Genomic DNA, 19,457 nt, shown 5'->3' with positions numbered 1-19,457 from the left:
CACTCCTCCCTCGGGAGGGGACATTGCTGATAACATCTATTGAATGTCACTGCATGACTGATAAGAACTGTAACATCCCATTGGGAGATGCTCCGCCCAGAGGGAGGAGCCAAGCATTGCTACCCAGATATAATCCAGAGGTTTTGAGGCACCAGCACGGCTTTCTCCATGAGATTCCCCAGAAGAACAGCAATTGTCTCTTCTTCCACTGGGTCTTCAGAGGAAGAATACATCCTTCTCTACAGGACCCCCCTGCTCCAACAGAACCACCCCTGACACTGCAGGAGGGCTGCAGCCACAATTCCAATGGGACTGCCACCAACAGCCTGACCAACAGGGTGTCAGGTTGGGTTCTGACTCTGTCAGTGTTGCATTGTTTATTTTATCCTTTTATTTTTTTTCTTTCCTATTAAAGAACTGTTATTTCCTGCTCCCATATTTTTGCCTGAGAGCCGCTTAATTTAAAATTTCTAGCAATTCGGAGGAGTGGGGAGGGTTTACATTCTCCATTTCAGGGGAGGCTCCTGCCTTCCTTAGCAGACACCTGTCTTTCCAAACCAAGACAGTTTGCTACAAGAATGTAAACATCAGAAGGCTTAGAAAATCTTAAAAAATTTTTAAGCAAAGCACTCACCAGCTTGTCCATCAGCCATGTGATGGGCGGCCCTATCCAAGGACTTCTGCTTCTTCTCTTTGCGCCGGTGGCAGCGGTGGTGGTGGTGGTGGTGGCCCTGCTCCGGAGGCATGCGCTCCAGGGAGTACTCGTAGAGGTGCATGGCGTGAGGGCGCTGCGGGGCCAGCGTGGAGACCGAGCGCTTCATGGGGCTCGTGTCCGGGATGGGCTGCGGGGAACACGGAGGGACACGGAGCGGGGTGAGGGAAGGAGCCGTGCCCCGCTCGGCTGCCTGCTTCCCAGCATGGAGGGGGTTAAACAGCCAGAGAAAGGGGCAAGGAGGGCAAGGAGAGAAATGGTTAATTGGAGACAAACGGATGATTTTTGGGATGTGGATTGAATGTGAAATTTGGGGAGGGAATGGGAGCTCTGAGTGCCAATCCATGGGGATCACACACAGGCAGCACTTCACAGCACACCCAGCGGGGAGCTCAGCAGGGACACGGGGCAGAGCAGCAGCCAAGCACCTCACAGGGGGAATTCTCCAACACCAGGGGCACCCACAGCTGCTCCAGGGCCTGCATCCCAAAGCAGCTCCAAAGAGGAAAGCAGGTAGCATTGCTGAGCACCACACGGAGGGGGAGAAAAATCAGGAATCAGGGGAGGTACAGGCCAAGCCACCAGGAAATTCCTTCTATCTCCCTGCAGTGAACACAACTCCCATCAAACATTTAAACCTCTCTTGTCCCACCATCACTCCCTGAAGCCCTTTGCCTGGGGCAAGGATAGTATGTACATCCTGCAATCCCATCAGGACATCTCCAGAAAGGAATACCTGGGTTTGCTATTGCTGTTTTTAAAACATTTGTGTCCAACCATCTGGGCACTGAGAGCTGTAACAGCACTGCTGGACCCCTTCCCTGTGCCAGGTACAGCTCCAGACCCTGCTCCCTTCCCTTTAGGTACAAAACCTTACAAAGGTTCTGCAGAGCCTCAGACAAGTGTCCTGCAGGACAGCTCCTCTCACAGCCTCTGCCCTGGGATAAAGCTCAGAAAACAGGGACAATTCCCACATTTCCTTCTCTGCTGGCCTCTGGCTGGCTCTGTGTGGAGACAACAGCTCATCCATCCTCTGGATGCTTCCCTGGGTCTGTCACTGCACCCCAGCCGTGTGCCCGAGGAGAGATCTCAGAACACAGTGCTCCAGCTTGACAGTGAAATTCAGGATGTTCCCCAGTCCCTCAGCCTTACACTTGTTTGAATTCCCAATCCAATAAGTGCCTCCAACACCAGTTCTAAGGGAACATTTACTCTGCTCACTGTAACCTTTCCTAAGAGCTCTGCATTATTTTTCCTGTCTGCTCTCTTTTGTTTGCTTATTCTGAAATCCAGATCTCTGCTTCCCTTGTGATATTTACCCAAGGCAAAGCCAATTGTTTCATAGCTCTGCTCATTATTTTGAGTGGGAAAACCACTCTCCCTCCCCTTGAGGGCAGATTATCCTGGGTGTAAAGGCACCATCTGGGCAGCCACCCACATTTTGGTGCTTCCCACTGAAGGGCAGCTGGGATCCTGGTGCTGGAAGGTTTTTATCAGAGGCACAAGGCTGGGATGAGGGAGCCCAGCACAGCCTGTGGTGTGGCCCTGGAAGCACCAATTCCATCAGCAGGACCATGTTAATGTCACCTCTTGTGGCCCTCATTTGTGTGGACAAGAAATTATACTCAGTAGCTTCCTATCTGTCCTTGTTTAGTGCTGAGCCTGCAGCTGAAGGAAGGCAGGGGGGCTGTAAACTGGACAGTCTGATGGGCAAAAATATGGGAAGTGAAATATTTCCTATTAAAAAACACATCCAGATTTTCAAAATCCATACAGGGGCTGCCATAAAGAAAGCAACAGAAAAAACCCAAACAAACAAACAAAACAACAAAAAAAAACCAAACAAAAAACCCTCCAAACAAACAAACAAAAACTAAACAAACAAACAAAAAAAAACCACCAAAAATAAAAAAAAAAATAAAAAACCCACCACCACCACCAAAAAACCCTACATAGATTGACAAGAAATGAACACTTCTTTTTGGGCTTTGGTCCTGCTTCCACACTTATTCCAGGGACAGAATTCCCAGTGACACGAATCAGTGGCAAAGCAATCAATCCTTTTTCCATAAACTCTGGCAAGGCTCTTGTTAAGGGAGGCACAGGCTCCCAAAAAGCCTCGGGAGACTGCATGCACCCCTGCAGAGAGCTCCTAATTGCTTCTTCATTACCAACCCCAGTGTTTTCACTGCCTAAATTCCTGAGCAACGAGGCATGAAAATAAACAAAGCAAACAAATAAAAGCAACCCACCCAGCCAAGCCCTGCTAGCAGAGCGAGCAGCGTGCAACCAGGACAGAGGGAAAAGTGTGGGGAGAGAGAGAGAGCGGCTGTGCCTGAGCGACTCCAGATGAGAGGGGAGAAAAGTCAAGGGTTAAAGGAAGGTTAATTAACTCTTAAGGTGAATTTAATAGGATACAATTTAGTGCAAACTACATACTGCCAGGTAACTCCCAGGTGACCGTGCTTTGCTCCTCTGCAAACAATTCGGACAAGGTGAGGGACATTATTGGAAGCAGCCCCACAGTACAGCCAGTGTCAGACATCAGATGTGCGGCAGACACCATGACGACCAGGGAGGGAGGTGATAAGGGCAGGACAGCAAAGAGGGAGGGTGGAAACACAGGAGGAGGGGTTTTGTTAAATAAGTGGAACATAAAAAGAGAGAAGCGAACAGAAAGGGAGGCATCCAGGAACAGAAAGCGTTGCAAAAGAACTCAAAAGTTTGGGGAGGGGCAGAGCAGAATGTGAGAGGGAGGGTGGGGGGCATGGAGGGGGAGACACACACAGAAAGGACATCAGTTATTCACCCAAGCTACAACCACTGAACATTGTATTATAAATGAGGTTAGATCTGAGATTCTGGGCCTGATTCACACCCAGGTGTGGCACGAGGGGCAGTGACACGCTGGGGACACAAGCCATGCTTCTGTCAGGGACACTCCTGCAATATCTGACTGACATGGAGAGGAGCTTCCCAAGGGAAGGCTCTGCCAGCTGCACTGCCAAGGAAGGAGGAGGCTGCCTGTGGTCTAGGATAAAGGACAGTTTCTGGGAAGGGGAAAAGCTTTGCTTCGTGGGCTGTTGCTTTTATTAAGCACGGTGAGGAGTGATAATTCCGACAATCCCAGGGCTCACACAACGGCCAGGAGCCAGGTTGGAAATCCTCTGGCTGGCAAGGAGCACCTCCAGCATGTTGGCACAATTCCATCTGTTGGAACTATTGCTGTGTGTCCACAACACAGGGTTTTACTTGGGGGTGCAGCAGATCCTTCACATTCTGCTCCCTACAGAGAGCCACAGAAACAGCCCAAGGTGTGGGAATCCACAAAATCAGATGGTTTTGGGAAAGCTGCAAAAGGCAGCCTCAGAGACAGCAGAATTGTGATTAGAGCTAAGCAGTAGCCATGAGATTGGTCAGCAGAAAAATTATTGAAAAAGTAGAAAAGCAAGAATAAATAGAACAATGGTCTGTGTATTAATGCTTGTCTAGAATAACTCCCTAAGCTACAGAAAAGTTTATCTAGCAAGATATTAGGAAGGTTGAAGCTTAATAATGGAGCTCTGTGCATTGTGTTTTAAGGCTTACAAGCAGGTATTGTATTTGAAATAAGCATTGTTTAACCAAAGGTATGGGTGCTTATAGTGATTGGATAGAACTACTGTCAATGTGCTTTTGCTTTGTGTGATTGGTCAAAAAACTTTTAAAGAGAGTTGTAACATTAAGTTCTTTTTCTGCTGCCTGGGATATGAGCTACTGACATCTTCCCATGGTCATAACCATGTAATGAGACTGATGCTGGAAAATAAAACAGCTCAAGACACGTTCCTAGCAGTCCTGTCCCATTTGTGATTTGTACAGAGACCCCGGCTGGTGATACAAGGCCAGGCTGCTCCCTCCTGGCTATGTGAATCAGGCCCTGGGGATGAGGCAGGACACCAGTGGTGAGATGTTGTGACACAGGAGACAGGATGGTGGCTGGGCAGCACTGGGGACAAACAGCAGCAAATGTGTGAAATGGCCAAAAACGACCTGTGACATCATACACGATAAGCAGTGCCCACAAGCTGCTGTGAAAGTCAGCTCCATGAGGAGATTTCTTTGAAAAAGTCAGCTAAATAAATCAACAAGGGAAATCCTCAACACCAAATTACTGGCCAAGGTCACAGTACAGGAAAAGACAGGGAACACTCAGTGTCCCAGTGCAGCTCCCTGGTAGTCCCTGTGCCTGCTGCATCCACCTGTGTGTGCCACAGCACATTGCAGCTTTTTGGAAGGATAGGGCACAGGAACACAGCTTGGCTGGTTGGATAAACAACACACAACTAAAGGGACATGTGCCCTCCAGGAACACAGCCTGCAAATGGCCTTGTCCCTAAATAGTGACCCAGACACTCTTGGGTGGCCCAGCCAGCAGGATCATCCTGGGCTGCTTTGTGCTGCTAGCAAGGAGGAGTAAACTGGGGACAGTGCTGTGACTGCACAGGATAGCTGCCACATCCTGCAGGGGACACCCCAGCCACACACTGCAGGGAACACCCCAGCCACACCCTGCACGGAATCAAGGCCCAATCCCTGCAGGGAATCCCCAGCCACACCCTGCAGGGAATCCTGGCCACACCCTGCAGGGAATCCTGGCCACACCCTTCAGGGAACCTCCCTGCCATCCTAGGACAAGACCTGAATTCCTCTCTCCACATCTTTTCATGCCAATATTCCCAAGCCAGCTCCAGCCTATGACAAGCAGAGAGAAGATGTTGATATCTTGGCCTGCTCCCAGTCTCCCACCATCACATCCCCACCTCTCACCTGGGTTTCAGCAGCCAGGCGTGGCATGGAGGCTGCACGGCCCTGGCTCTCCAGGCCTGGCTGGGGCTCTCCATTGGCAACTGTGGGGCTGATCTCCTTCATTTCTACCACCTGATCAAAACATGGAATGGGTTCAGTAGCAAGAACAGCAGCATCAGATCTGAAACCACCATCAGCTTCCTGAAGTTTGATTTGACCGGGAAGAGATGCTGGTGTGGCAAAGAGAGCAACTGAAGAGCTGTGGAGTGTTGTAGTAAGGTAGAAAAGTTATAAAGAAAAGCCATATAAAATCAGGCTGCTCTGGCTGGCCTGTAATTTCTTCTAAGTCAAGCCAGCACTGTGCAAGTTCCCATGTGAGAGCAATCCTGGTGTGAGCAGTTCATTAGCATGACAATCTGTTCCTGGGTTAAAACTGTTTTCATACAGTTTTATAACAGTTTTTATACAGTTTTATAAGAGTTTTTATACAGTTTTATAACAGTTTTTACCTGTTAGATAGAGAAATGAAAACTAACTGTACAAAGAACTTTTCCTGCACGTACACACCAAGGGTTGGAGTGACCAATCCATGCAGAAGAACAACTTGTTACTGACCAATAAAGTGATTAACAAGAAAGCTCCTGACCAATGGGAGCCACACATGAGGTCTGTAAAACTGTATAAAAAGGAGTTCTGTGAATAAAGAAGGGGCTTTTTGCACCATGAATAAAACTGAGTCCCATGTGATTTATTCCCATAGTGGGGTGCCCAGGTTACTCTGTCCTCAGCCAGGACATCCCACAAGCAGTGGGATGAACTCTTCCACCAGCCAGGAACCCCAGCTGTGACCTTGGAAACCCCTCAGGTCATTCTAACCAGAAACCCCTCACCTGAGCTGCGACAATGGGATTGGGAAATGGGAAGAGAGAGCCTGAGGTAACCTATGGCAGCAGGACAGAATTCCAGGAAAATCATGTCCAGATTGGCAGTGGGACCTGCCAGGTTTGGGGTTCCTCCACAATGCTCAAGCAAACAAGAGACACAACAATGCTTGCCTCAAGGGACAGATCTGCTAAATTCAGGTCCCTCTGCCTTCACCTGGATTTTCTAAACACTTTCTAACACTTCTGAAAATCCACCAGGGCTCTAAAATCTCCTGCACCTCGCCCTATCTTCACCTGCGTTTTCTAAATATTTTCTAAAATTTCTTAAATTCTACCACAGTTCTAAAATTTCCTGCATCTCATCCCATCTTCACCTAAACATTTTCTTAAATTTCTGGAGTTCTACCACACCTCTAAAATCTCCTGCATCTCACCCCATCTTGACCGGCTTTTTCTAACCATTTTCTAAAATTTCTTAAATTCTACCACACCTCCTAAATCTCCTGCGTCTCACCCTATCTTCACCTGCTTTTTCTAAATATTTTCTTAACTTTCTCAAGTTCTCCCACAGCTCTAAAACCTGCACCTCCCCCTTCCCCCTTCATTTGCTCACCCTCTCAATGGGGATCTCCTCGGAGTGGCCTCGCTCAAAAGCTGGGCTCCTGGTTTCATAAAACACGTCCTGGGTGCGCTGGGTCCCCCAAGAACTGGACTCTTTGATGCCTCCCTCTGGGGGTGGCCTGTCCAAAGAAAAAGAAGGAAAAAGATTCATTCAAAGAGATTTTGACAAACCAAATTCGAGCACCCTTTGAGGTTTCACATGTGCAAATCAGTTGCAGGATGGGCACAGTGGCTGGTGAAGCTCTAAGGTGCTCTGGGTTTTTCTCCTGTAGAGCCTGAAGATCCCATGAGAACGAGGAAATCAAACAAACTATGAGTTTTTTTTCAATAATTAAGGAAAACAACTTCTGCCATTTAAATCCTGCTGGACAATGAAGAATTTGGGAGTTCAGGCTGATTTTTTGTGCAGGACCAGCTGGGCACTGGTCAAACACCTCAACCATGCTGAAGTCCCTTCAGCTGTTGAGTCTGGTGTTGGTTTCCCCATCAGGATTATCTGGGATGTTTAAACCTCAGCTGTCTGTCACTAAAAATCCACAGTGCTCATGATTCAGAGGAAAATCACCTGCAGAGCAGGAAGTGGAGAAATGATTAGAGATCACTGTCATCAGTGTTTGGAAAGCTCTCCATGAAGGGATCATTTTCCCAAAGAGACAAATTGTGCTGTGGCAACTTGTTGTTGCCCAGTGCAACAAGCTCAAGGGCTGAATTTATTCCCAAGGATCTTTGGCCTCCCAAAACCTCACTGCTGGGGTTTGTTTGGTTGTTTTGCAACAGTCCCAAATTCCTGTGAGCAAACTCACCCTGGGCAGCTCCCAGTGAGGATTCATGAAGGAAACACCAAGATCTCAACACCACCAGCACTGGGATAACCACAGTGGGAGCAGAGCCACCATGGGAATTGTCCCAGCCATGGTGAGAAGGGGCTGTTGGTTTGGTGTCACCAGAGCCACCAATGGTAGATGGGGTGACCCTGAGGTGTGGTGGCTCTGGAGGGGGATCAGGGATGACACAAAGGTGTGGTGGCTCTGGAGGGGGATCAGGGATGACCCTGAGGTGTGGTGGCTCTGGAGGGGGATCAGGGATGACCCTGAGGTGTGGTGGCTCTCTCAGGGGTGGCCCAGAGGTGTGGTGGCTCAGGGGTGACTCCAAGGGTGGCTCTGGGGGGCTCAGGGGTGACCCCGAGGGTGGCTCTGGGGGGCTCAGGGGTACTCACAGGGCTCCCCCGTTGTTGAGGGAGGCCGAGCTCTTCTGGCGCAGGAAGGCCTTGGCGTTGCTGAAGGCCGCGGGCTGCGTCTGCTCCAGGGTGGCCTTCAAGGGGTGGAACAGGGACACTGGCCCGGGCTGCCAAGCACAAGGGAGGGGTGTCAGAGCTCGGATGGGCTGCAGGGCTTTTCTACTCTGTGAAAAGTCCACTTTGCTGCCCTGGGACAGTAGAAAGGCCACGCCAGTCTGGGCACAGCGGGGAGAGGCTCTGAGGGACACCTGGTACAAGTCAAGCCCTGCTGCAATCCCCCCTCCCTCCAAATGCTCTTCCAACTCCTGCTGCAATCCCCCTTCCTTCTGAATGTTCTCCCCAAGCCCTGCTGCAATCCCCTTTCCCCCTCAATGCTCTCCCCAATCCTGCTGCAATCCCTTTCCCTTCAAATGCTTGCCCAAGGCCTGCTGCAATCCCCCCTCCCTCCAAATGTTCTCCCAAACCCTGCTGCAATCCCCCTTCCTTCTGAATATTCTCCCAACTCCTGCTGCAATTCCCTTTCCCTCTGAACGTTCTCCCAAGCCCTGCTGCAATCCCCCTTCCTTCTGAATATTCTCCCAACTCCTGCTGCAATTCCCTTTCCCTCTGAACGTTCTCCCAAGCCCTGCTGCAATCCCCCTTCCTTCTGAATATTCTCCCAACTCCTGCTGCAATTCCCTTTCCCTCTGAACGTTCTCCCAAGCCCTGCTGCAATCCCCCTTCCTTCTGAATATTCTCCCAACTCCTGCTGCAATTCCCTTTCCCTCTGAACGTTCTCCCAAGCCCTGCTGCAATCCCTCTTCCCTCTGAACGTTCTCCCAAGCCCTGCTGCAATCCCCCTTCCCTCTGAATGCTCTCCCCAGTCCTGCTGCAATCCTGTTTCCCCCTAAATGCTCTCAAGCCCTGCTGCAATCCCCTTTCCCTCCAAATGTTCTCCCCAGTCCTTTTGCAACCCCCTTTCCCTCTGAATGCTCTCCCCATCACCAGAGCACAGCAGGGAATTCCCAAATGGATGTGGATGTGGCCAGAGGAGCAGCACAATTCCAGTGGCTCTGGATGGATGTGCTGGAGCCATCCAGGTGTGGGACAGATCTCCACCCTGTGCTGGAGATCAGCTGGGTGCTCATCCTAAAAACAACAGCTGTTTGTTCTACTGGAAGTGATTGGGCTTTCAACGCCAGTTGTGTGAAAATATTTTCTAGAATTTGTAAAATTTAGAGCCAAAACGACTTGGAATAATTCCTATTTTCAAAAATAACTTAAACCTTCTATAGTCAAACTACCAGCAGCTTTCAATAGTTCTCTGGCCTACCAAGGAAATCTTTTGGTGTGCCCTAGGCCACTTTTAAACACGCTTTAGACTTTCAAAGATCAGTTGTTCCTTTTTTTGAGATGATCTTTCTTTACTGCAAAAGGCAACTGTAACAATTATTTTTTAAAAGTATTTTTTTAGAGAGACTTTTAGGAGAGATTTCCATTTTTGAGCCAGCATTTTGAAACCCTGCCTGGAAGAGTAGCCAGACTTTCTGGATGAATCCTGCTAGTGATTCTTGTTAAAGCTGCCCAAGAGGGAGGATGGAAAAACCCCTTTTTGTACCTGGCACAGGCCCCCAGGGGGCTGGACTTGCTCCCTGCTGTTCTTATTCTGCTTGTAGAAGTCAAATATCATCAGGGCTGCATAGACCTTCCCCACAGTCATTTCGTCAGCTGCCAGATCATGGGCAAAACATAGCAGAGCCATTCCAAGGATGAAGAGAAGACAGGAATAAGAAAAAAAATCAGCAAATGGTGAAAAACGGGGAGAGGAAGGAAGCAACATGAAAATTTTGAGAAAAATAAAATTGTATTAATAAAATAAATAAGAAATTTCTTATTAATAAGAAATTATTTTATTTGATGAATAAGTTAAATAATAATTATTATTTATTTTATGAATAAATAAAATTTTATTTTATGAGAATAATGAGGGAAAACAGACACAGAAAAGTAGGGAAAAGAAAAAAAAAACACAAAGAAAAGGTTACAACAGATTCTTCAACCCTTTGCCTGTTGCTGCCTTGCCTTGGTTTGGAGCTCTCTGTGGCAAACACAGGGATTGTGTACGAAAAACCAGGCAGGAAAACTCAGTGGCATTGTCAGCACTGCTGAGAGAATTCCTAAATTCATCCCAGACTCCCAGCCAGCCTTTATCCACACAGCAACCTCACCCCTGATTCTCTGAATTACAGTGAGTGGGGTATAATGGGCTGATATACATTTAAGGAATATTTCCTTTTTCAGATGGTTTTTTCACCCTCAGAGCCATGGGACAGCCCTTCCCTGCCCAGCACTGATGCACTCACCATGGAAAAGAATGGGAGTAGCAGAGATAGAGGAATCAAGAGAGGAGGGGAGGGAAAGACTTCAGCAGTCACTACCCACTGATCTGCACCTCCTCAGCTCCCTCATTTTTCTTAATTAACAATGCCTTTATTATTCCACACTGCTTCTCATTAATCAGGAATCCAGAGCTAATCAAGAGAACAGAAAACTCCTCATTTTCTCAGCACTTTTGCCCAGGGCATCACCAAGTAACACAAATGCTTTTAAACCCCCAAACACCTCACATCTGATTCCCTAAGTCCTCAGCAAGCTTTAACTTTTCTTCTCCTTGTTTTTCTGGAGCTCAAATGGCAGAAATTGCTCTCCCACCCTGCAAGGCACAGGCTGGAGGCTGCCAGAGCTGGGGAGGAGGTCTGGAAGAGGCCACACAGGGCATTGGTCTCTTCTGGGCACTGTTTGGGATTTGGGGTTTTCTGTGCACTGGAAATCTCCTGCAGCACAGTGGGAGCTGAGCTCAGCTCCCCCAGTCCCTGTGTGACACAGCCAGGGCAGCACAGAGGCTGCCAAGGAGCTCAGCTGCCCTTGGTGCCCCTGCTGCATCCTCCAGGTGACCCAGATGGGGCTTGGGACAGAGCAGGCAAGGAGGGAAGAACCTGTTCTGGGGTTGGATAGAGCAGAAGAGGAGGGGAAAACCTAACCTGAGGTTGGATAGAGCTGACAAGGAGAGAGAAACCTAATCTGGGGTTGGATAGAGCAGATGAGGAGGGAAGAACCTGTTCTGGGGTTGGACAGAGAAAATGAGGAGGGAGAAAATTAATCCGGGGTTGGATAGAGCAGATGGGGAGGGAAAAACCTGATTTGGGGTTGGATAGAGCAGACAAGGAGGGAAAAATCTAAACTGGGGTTGGATAGAGCAGGCAAGGAGGGAGAAACCTAATCTAGGGTTGGATAGAATAAATGAGGAGGGAAAAACCTGTTCTGGGATTGGATAGAGCAGATGAGGAGGGAAAAACCACATCTGGGTTGGATAGAGCAGATGAGGAGGAAAAAACCTGATCTGGGGTTGGACAGAGCAGATGGGGAGGGAAAAACCTAATCTGGGGTTGGATAGAGCAGATGAGGAGGGAAGAACCTATTCTGGGGTTGGACAGAGAAAATGAGGAGGGAGAAAATTAATCCAGGGTTGGATAGAGCAGATGGGGCGGGAAAAACCTGATTTGGGGTTGGATAGAGCAGACAAGGAGGGAAAAATCTAAACTGGGGTTGGATAGAGTGGGCAAGGAGGGAGAAACCTAATGTAGGGTTGGATAGAATAAATGAGGAGGGGAAAATATAATCTGGGGTTGGATAGAGCAAATGAGAAGGGAAAAAATCTAACTTGGGTTTGGACAGAGAAAACGAGGAGGGAGAAACCTAATCTAGGGTTGGATAGAGCAGATGAGGAGGGAAAAACCCAGTCTGGGGTTCTTGGGTGTCTGATGGACCCAATGCTTGAAGCACTTACGTTTGTGAGGAGGCACCAGCAAATCCAGAGTCTTCTGGGACAGGTTGGGCCAGACCAGCGAGATCTCCTTCCTCAGCTCAGCATCACACTGGTGCTGCTTCACACCTCCTGCAGCCAGGGAGGGAGAGGAGAGCACTGAAGCCCTGCACTGGAGCACATCCCACTGTTTGCATCCCCCCTTCCCATTCCTTGGGAAGGGTGAGCCAGCACAGCCCTTCCCTGCCCAGGGAATCTGTGAATTCTCCATGACAGAAGCGCAGGAACCCAGCAGGACCAGCCTTGCCTCGCCCTGGGCACCCTGAGTGTGAAAAATGCACGTATTTTATGATTGGCTTTTTGCAAATATTAAAATGAATGTTATATGTGTTGTGTTAGAAAGTTATGCTGTATTAATTCTCTTAAGTACTGTGTTAAATATTGGTTTAGGTTATAAAAAATGTTAAAATAGAAACGATGCTATGTAGGATACTTTGTTTAAAGAAAGGACTCGCACTGAGATAGCAGCCACAGGACACCTCAGTCTTTCAGAGAGAGAGAATTTATTGCTCTATTATGAGAAGAAACAAACTTCTTCCTGCCTCGAAGGCACTGTTAGGATTCAGAGGAAGAAGTTGACTCTGACCAGACAGAATCCTGTGTTTGAATGGAATTTATGCATCATGTATGAGGTGTATGGATATGCAACAGGCTATTGCTTTTAAGGGTTAATCCTTTGTGAATGTGGGTCCTTTTTTGGGCTCGTGCTGCCCAGAAAGAGGTACCTGGACTGTCCGTAACTCTTTATTGTCTCATATTGTCCTAATTCAATTTGTCCAAATTATTATTACTCTAATTGTATTACTATTTTTCTAACCATTTTATTACTATTAAACTTTTAAAATTTTAGAAACAAGTGATTGGTGTTTTTCACACTGAGCAGTGACCTGGGACTTAAATTTGAGCTCAAACTTATTCCATAGAACTGCAGGTGCCTCTTCCTTTGGGGAGTGCCCGAGGAGGCAGCAGCACCTCCCAGGTGGGATGGAAAGGACTCAGACATGAAATCACTGTGACCGTGTTCGCAGGGGTCCCAGGATGAGGGAAGAGATGAGGATCTGACTCCATGTTTCAGAAGGCTTGATTTATTATTTTATGATATATATTATATTAAAACTATACTAAAAGAAGAGAAGAAAGGATTTCATCAGAAGGCTAGCTAAGAATAGAAAAGAATGGAATGATGACAAAAGCTTGTGGCTTTGACTCTCTGTCCAAGCCAGCTGACTGTGATTGGCCATTAATTAGAAACAACCACATGAGACCAATCACAGATGCACCTGTTGCATTCCACAGCAGCAGATAACCATTGTTTACATTTTGTTCCTGAGGCCTCTCAGCTTCTCAGGAGAAAAAATCCTAAGGAAAGGATTTTTCAGAAAATATCATGGCTACAAATCACAAAATCGTATAACCACAGACTGGTTTGGGTTGGAAAAGACCTTAAAGATCCTCTAACCCACCACTCTGCCATGGCCAGGCTCACCCTCCACTGAGCAGTGTCCTGATGGATACAAACCCTCTGCCACCAGCTCTTCCCAAAACCCGTGGCAATGACACAAATCCAGAGTAGAGCAGAGCCAAACCCACAGCTCTGCTCCAAGGGCCAAAGCCAGGCCTAACTGCACACGTGGAAAGTGATTAAAGGCTGGGTGAGCCCCGGGCCAGCTCCCAGCTGAATTCCCCACACAGCAGGTAATTAAAGAGTTCACCTGAATGACAGAGATTATTTTTCCAAGAGCAGAGTAAGGGAGGAGGCTCTGGGTACTCTGTTACACCATGGTTTGAACTCCCACACGGGAACTCATTAGGGAGTTTATTAAGGGCCGGTTAAGCCCACTAAAGACTCAATTAAATGTAGCACATGAAACCTATTCAAAGGGAGCTCATAACAACAAAACAGGTCAGAACCTCACACCCCAGAGCAGAGCTAAACCAGAGAAACAATCCAAGGGATCAGCTGAGTTCTCCTCTCTGGCTCCCTTCCAGTTTTCAATAGGGTAGGGGGAGCTTTTCCAGTTGAAAAAGGCTGACAGGTAACCAGAAACTGAAAATTAAACAAACTCTCAGCATCCTTATCTAGGAGTTATTCCTGAAATAAGGTGCTGGCTCTTAAAGTCACAGGAAATCCTAAAAAGCATCTGTGAAATGAGTGTCTGATCCTTGTCTTGATCCCACTCCTTTGGGGAGCCCCAGGCACCTCAAAATTTTGTCCTCTTCCAGCAATGCCTCCCCAAAGCATCACAGGAGGGAGACTAACTCAGATGTTTGCGCTGGCCTAACACTGCTTAGGAAAGCACAGCAGCCTAAACCTGCCTTGCCCCTTTTCCCAGGAGCCTGGTTCCCTCCTGTTAATTTTTAAATTAGGTGTAAGAGTGCTTAGGCCAGGCATGGCTCGACTGTGACCCCAGGCAGGCTGATGAGATGGGGTAACGACCCAGAGAAAAGGCCGGTGCATTTTGTTACACTGCCAGGTTTAATTGGGAGCCCAGTAAACGCCTGATTAACCACTTCAATAATTCAATTTTATCTCAAGGTGGAATGTCCTGCAGGGCACTTGCAGTTCCTGCCTTGCTGCCAGCATGGAAGGGCTGGAATAGTTCAGAGCTGGTGTGGAAACTCATTTCTGATTCAGAGCAAGGAGGACACGTCCTGGGCTTCCCCTCAGAGGGTTCTCAGCTGGGATGGGCAAAGATTCCCACATTTCACTGCCAACCCAAAGGCACAGGGATGCTCAGGACCCCTCTGGCCTCTCCCCAAGCTCCCCTTCGTGGCCACATTTCTCTTCACAGAGAAAAGCAAGGCACAACTTCCCAAAGATATTTTCTGGGATTCACATTCTCTGAACCTCAGAGAAAGGAAAAACAATTCTTATCTCATTTACTGCTCCCATATTTTGGAACAAGTGGAATGCATTGAGGAAGACTGATTACCTGAAGGAATTTGCTTGATTAGATTCTGGTGTGTTTTGATTCATTGACCAATTGAATCCACGTGTGTGTGTGTGTGCAGGACTGTGAGCTGACAGTCACAAATTCTGGGCAGTTGAGTACTTGTGCAGATTCAGTTTGGATGTAGTGTAATACAAAATAATTTAAAGTAATTAATATATATAATTATATATAAATATATAATATAAAGTAATTAATTAGCCTTCTGATATCAATGGAGTCCTCTCATTTTCTCCCCAGATGTTGGGGCTGCCTTGATTTACTACACCTCTGTCCTCAGCTGTTGGCATGGGAAGATAGGATTCCCACCTGGGGCAGAATTTCCATGGTTTTGGGAGGACACCAAGCCCACAGGTTTCACTGAATACTCTGAACAGGATGGGAACCACAAGGATTAAGTCAAACTCTTCAGTGAATGGCCCATCCAGGGATAAATCTGTGCCCTTGGTGCTTCTGGCACCTTGCTGTGGCCAACCAAGCCCATCTTGTGGTCAGGAGCTGGGCTGTGAGCCACTGTGCTCTCAGAAAACCCCAGTTTTCTCCTGGTTTTCTGGAGCTCAGATGACAAAAAAAGCTCTCCCATCCTACAAGGCACAGGCTGGATGCTGACAAAGCTGGGGGAAAGCTCTGCAAGAGGCCAGGCAGGACACTGGTCTCTTATTGGTGCTGGTTTGGGATTTTTTTCCATGCACTGGAAAGCTGCAGCATAATGAAATCCACACCTAGAGGAGCTTCAGCTTCCCTCATCCCTGTGTGCCATGGCCACAGAGCATTCCAAGGAGCTGAGCTGCCCTTGGTGGCTTTGCTGCATCCTCCAGGTGACCCAGCCACCCCATCCCTGTCACCTGAGGCCAGTTTGATCTCCAGGTGACCCAGCCATCCCCACCCTCTCACCTGAGGCCAGTTTGATCTCCAGGGCCGTGCGGATCAGGGCCATCAGCGTGGAGGTGAAGTGCACAGTTAAATCCTCAGGGGAGATGGGCATGTTCATCCTCACCAGGCGCTGGGGACAGACAGGGCTGGCTGTGAGGAAGGCCAGGAATCCTCCCCCCACCCTCACCTGCCCCTCTCTGAACCCCCAAAATACCCAAAGTACAAACAGGAAGGAACTTTTGGTGTGCTGAGCTGAAATTCTTCTGCACATGGATGGCAGCTCCTGTCCAGGAGTGGGTTTGGGGTAGAACCTCAGTGGTTTAATGGGTGATTTGCCAGCACTGCACTGCAATCCTACAGAGCTCTCCCAAAAAGAAGCCAGGTGGGGAGGCTCTCATCCCATTTCCTGACTGTCTCCAGTGGTGTCTGCATCATCCAGATGTTAGAACCCTGGTTGCTGAGAATTTCAGACTGTCTGTGCTGCCAGGCACTGACCCCGAGGAGAACACTGCATTTAACCTGAGGCCGTGGAGAAGCTTCCAAAATGGAATGACAGAACTGGGATTGTGGGTGTGGAGTTTCAATAATTATGAATTAATATTGAATTATGAATAATTATAAATAGATAATAATGGAGTTTGAGAAGCGTGTAATATCACATGGCAGAAAACTTATTAAAGTTTTAGGATTTAGTAATGTATATATATATGCAAGATAGAGGTTTTAGGGCAGAGACTGACCCTTCTTCTTCATAGGATTAAGTGGTATTGTGTAATTGGATAAAAAAGTCCAAGGAGGTCCCTGGGTGTTGATGTGCCTGAGCACAGCCTCAAAAACAAGTGGCAGCTTGGCCTGGGCCCTTTGCTGGGGAGAGAATTTCATCCCCACCTGAAAGCGGCTTGGGCTGGTATTTACACCCCTCTGTCTGCCCAGAAACCGCCTCTTTGCCTAACAACAGCCCCTAAAGGCTGGTGGAGGTGCCAGCTGCACTCCCCCCGTGGCTCTGGGCACAAGCCTGGCACTGTTTGCAGAGATGCAGATTTTGCTGCAGCCTCTTTGCTGCCCTGGGCAAAATCTGCAGCAGAAACTCCTCAGCTGATGAGCATGAATTTTCCTGCTGGGGGAGGGAACATGGTGCAGGTGAGAGCAGGGAGCTGCTGGAGCCTCAGGGAACCCTGATTGCTGCTCCTGTGTTTTCCCAAACCAACTCTTGCTGGGAAATGAAGACTTGGCCAGGTTTTCCATCTTTGGGATAACCTTCCTGCTTTGCCAGTCTTCCAACTTGCACTTCCAACTTCTACTTTCAACTTCCACCTTCCATCTGGGATGGACTGAGCTGCCCTAGAATCCCAGACTGGTTTGAGTTGGAAAAGACCTTAAAGATCATCTCATCCCACCCCCTGCCATGGGCAGGGACCTTTCCCTAGCCCAGGCTGCTCCAAGCTCTGTCCAGCCTGGCCCTGGACACTTCCATGCCCTCAGGGAGGACAGACCCCAACCCTGGCACCTTCTGGAGACAATTCCCCGCCAGGGGGACACTTGTTGGTGTTGGCATGAGCAGACAAAGGGCACAAAGTGCTGGTCCAGTGTAAAATGTGCTCAGAGGAGCTGAAATCTCCTTGTTCACCTATTTTCACATTTTCAGCTCTCACTGCATCCTGCAGGGACCAGAGACCACTGTAACAACGTCCCTGTCACCTGAAGTCTGGGACAAACCCTTGTGCTCTCCCTCACAGCATGCCCAGAGGTTATTCTGTGTCTGCCCAGCCCCAGAGACAGGGAAATCAAAGTTCAGCCTCTCAGTCAGTGACAAGTGCTGGCAACACCACGGGGTTGTTCCTGTTCACTCAGGTCAAATTAAACAGGATTTAATTCCAATTCTGCCCTCAGCACACAAAAAGTTATAAAAACGCATCAATGAGAGCCCACAGTTAGCAATCACAGAGTCCCAGAATCCCACTGGAGTGGGAGAGAGGGAAGGGACGCAGACAGAAAGATGCATGCAAGTGAAGAACAGGCAAATGAGGAGCAATTCCCCACAGGAGAGCTCTATCCTCACAGAAATCACCCCCAAAAACCACTTGGGCACATCTCAGGTGTCCCAGCTGACTTCCCAGGTGAATTCCCAAAGGATACAGAGGCACCACACAGGCCACCCACAGCTGCACTGAGCTCTGCTCTCCTCCTCAATTGGAGCCAGGGACAGAGGATTTAGGGGAAGATTTCCAAGGGGATTCCCACTTTTGGAAGTCTAGCTGAGCAAAATCCACATTTCTCTGCAAACAGGCACCTGGAAGAGGCTCCCCCTACCCCACCTCCTTGCCCTCCTCCCTGCATTTCCCTCTGCACTGCCGTTTTCTCCATCCCAGTATCCAAACTGGTCAAACTGGTCACTCAGGCACCTCCAGGCCATTGGAATTCCCAATGTGAGAACCCAGCAGGGAGCAGGAAGGGGAGGTTGGGGTGCTCAGGAGAGGGAAGCTGGGATGGGATGAGTCCCTGTGTCCCCTCAGGTGCCAAACTGGGATTCATCTCCCTTTGGACAGCACTTGAGGAGTTCCTGCCCTGCCAAGGGGAGCTGCAGGTTGCACCTTCCACCTGCCCATTTCTTGGCCAAAAAAACCACCATAAAATAAGAGAGAAATGTCTCAGAACCTGCAGCAGCCAAAGCCAACAGGCCTCAGCTAAAGCCACACAAGATCCTCCCAAAACCAGGGAAAATTCTTGTCTTGGAAACCCCTGGCTTGAGAAAATCTGTTCTTTAAATGAGTATCTGGCATGTCTGAGGGTGGAGCAGCTGGAAGAAAAGAATTTATTCATCTTGGATCCAAAATAGCTTTGTCATCATGGCTGGGGTGGTGAGGGAGGCTTGGGTGGGACATTGCTCACCCCACACCCCAAATCAATGTCCCAAATCCCCGTGGGCACCCAGGGAAGCCAGGAATCAGCCAGACACAGGCACAGCCAGGAGGGATTTGATCCTTGAACATTGTCTGGTGTGTTTTCCCAATGCCAGAAATGCAGCCAAAAGGCTGAAATTGCAAACAAAAGTCATACTAATTTTTTTTCCTTTCAATATTACAAAATAACCTTATACATAAAAATATCTCCTGGTGCAGAGCATCAAATTTCAAGGCTTTCCAGGCTTACTTTCTAATTTTATCTGTATTTAATTCCTCTCCATTTCTAGAAGATCCATTTAAAAGGAATCCAATTGAAATTGGTAACATTTTTCAAACTCAAAATATTCTGCTTGACCCAAAATTTCTCCTTGAAAAATTCAATCCAGAACTTTTGCTTTTCATCCTGCACCAGGCTAATAGAGAAAACCTCAAGTTTTCTCAAAGATTTAGGGACAAGAACATAGGTAAAAAAAATAAATTTAAAAAATTGTTTAGAGTGTACTCAATTAAAACAAAAATTAACTTTCCCTCCATTTTTTCTGCTTCTTCTGCCTGAAGTTGTGCTTCAAGGCTGTGTCAGAGCTGTAGCTCATGGTTTGAAACAGGATGAAAAAATTTGAGAGGGA

General features: G+C 48.1%; 1 protein-coding gene across 5 annotated transcripts in view; it reads right to left on the bottom strand.

Moving 5' to 3' along the window:
* The window catches only part of CACNA1B (calcium voltage-gated channel subunit alpha1 B), a 330,258-nt gene that overhangs the window by 7,564 nt on the left and 303,237 nt on the right, over positions 1–19,457 (bottom strand). For all 5 annotated transcript variants that reach the window (XM_031059209.1, XM_031059210.1, XM_031059211.1 and 2 more), the window contains 7 exons: positions 15,950–16,058; positions 12,069–12,176; positions 9,840–9,949; positions 8,222–8,349; positions 6,998–7,124; positions 5,522–5,632; positions 635–842 (listed from right to left, as the gene is read on the bottom strand). In XM_031059209.1, the coding sequence (XP_030915069.1) occupies positions 635–842; positions 5,522–5,632; positions 6,998–7,124; positions 8,222–8,349; positions 9,840–9,949; positions 12,069–12,176; positions 15,950–16,058 (901 nt within the window). The remainder of the gene's footprint in view (positions 1–634; positions 843–5,521; positions 5,633–6,997; positions 7,125–8,221; positions 8,350–9,839; positions 9,950–12,068; positions 12,177–15,949; positions 16,059–19,457) is intronic.

This window comes from Geospiza fortis, unplaced genomic scaffold (genome assembly GCF_000277835.1).
Source record: "Geospiza fortis unplaced genomic scaffold, GeoFor_1.0 scaffold85, whole genome shotgun sequence".
Taxonomy (NCBI): Eukaryota; Metazoa; Chordata; class Aves; order Passeriformes; family Thraupidae; genus Geospiza; species Geospiza fortis.
This window is presented reverse-complemented; position numbering and strand designations above follow the sequence as displayed.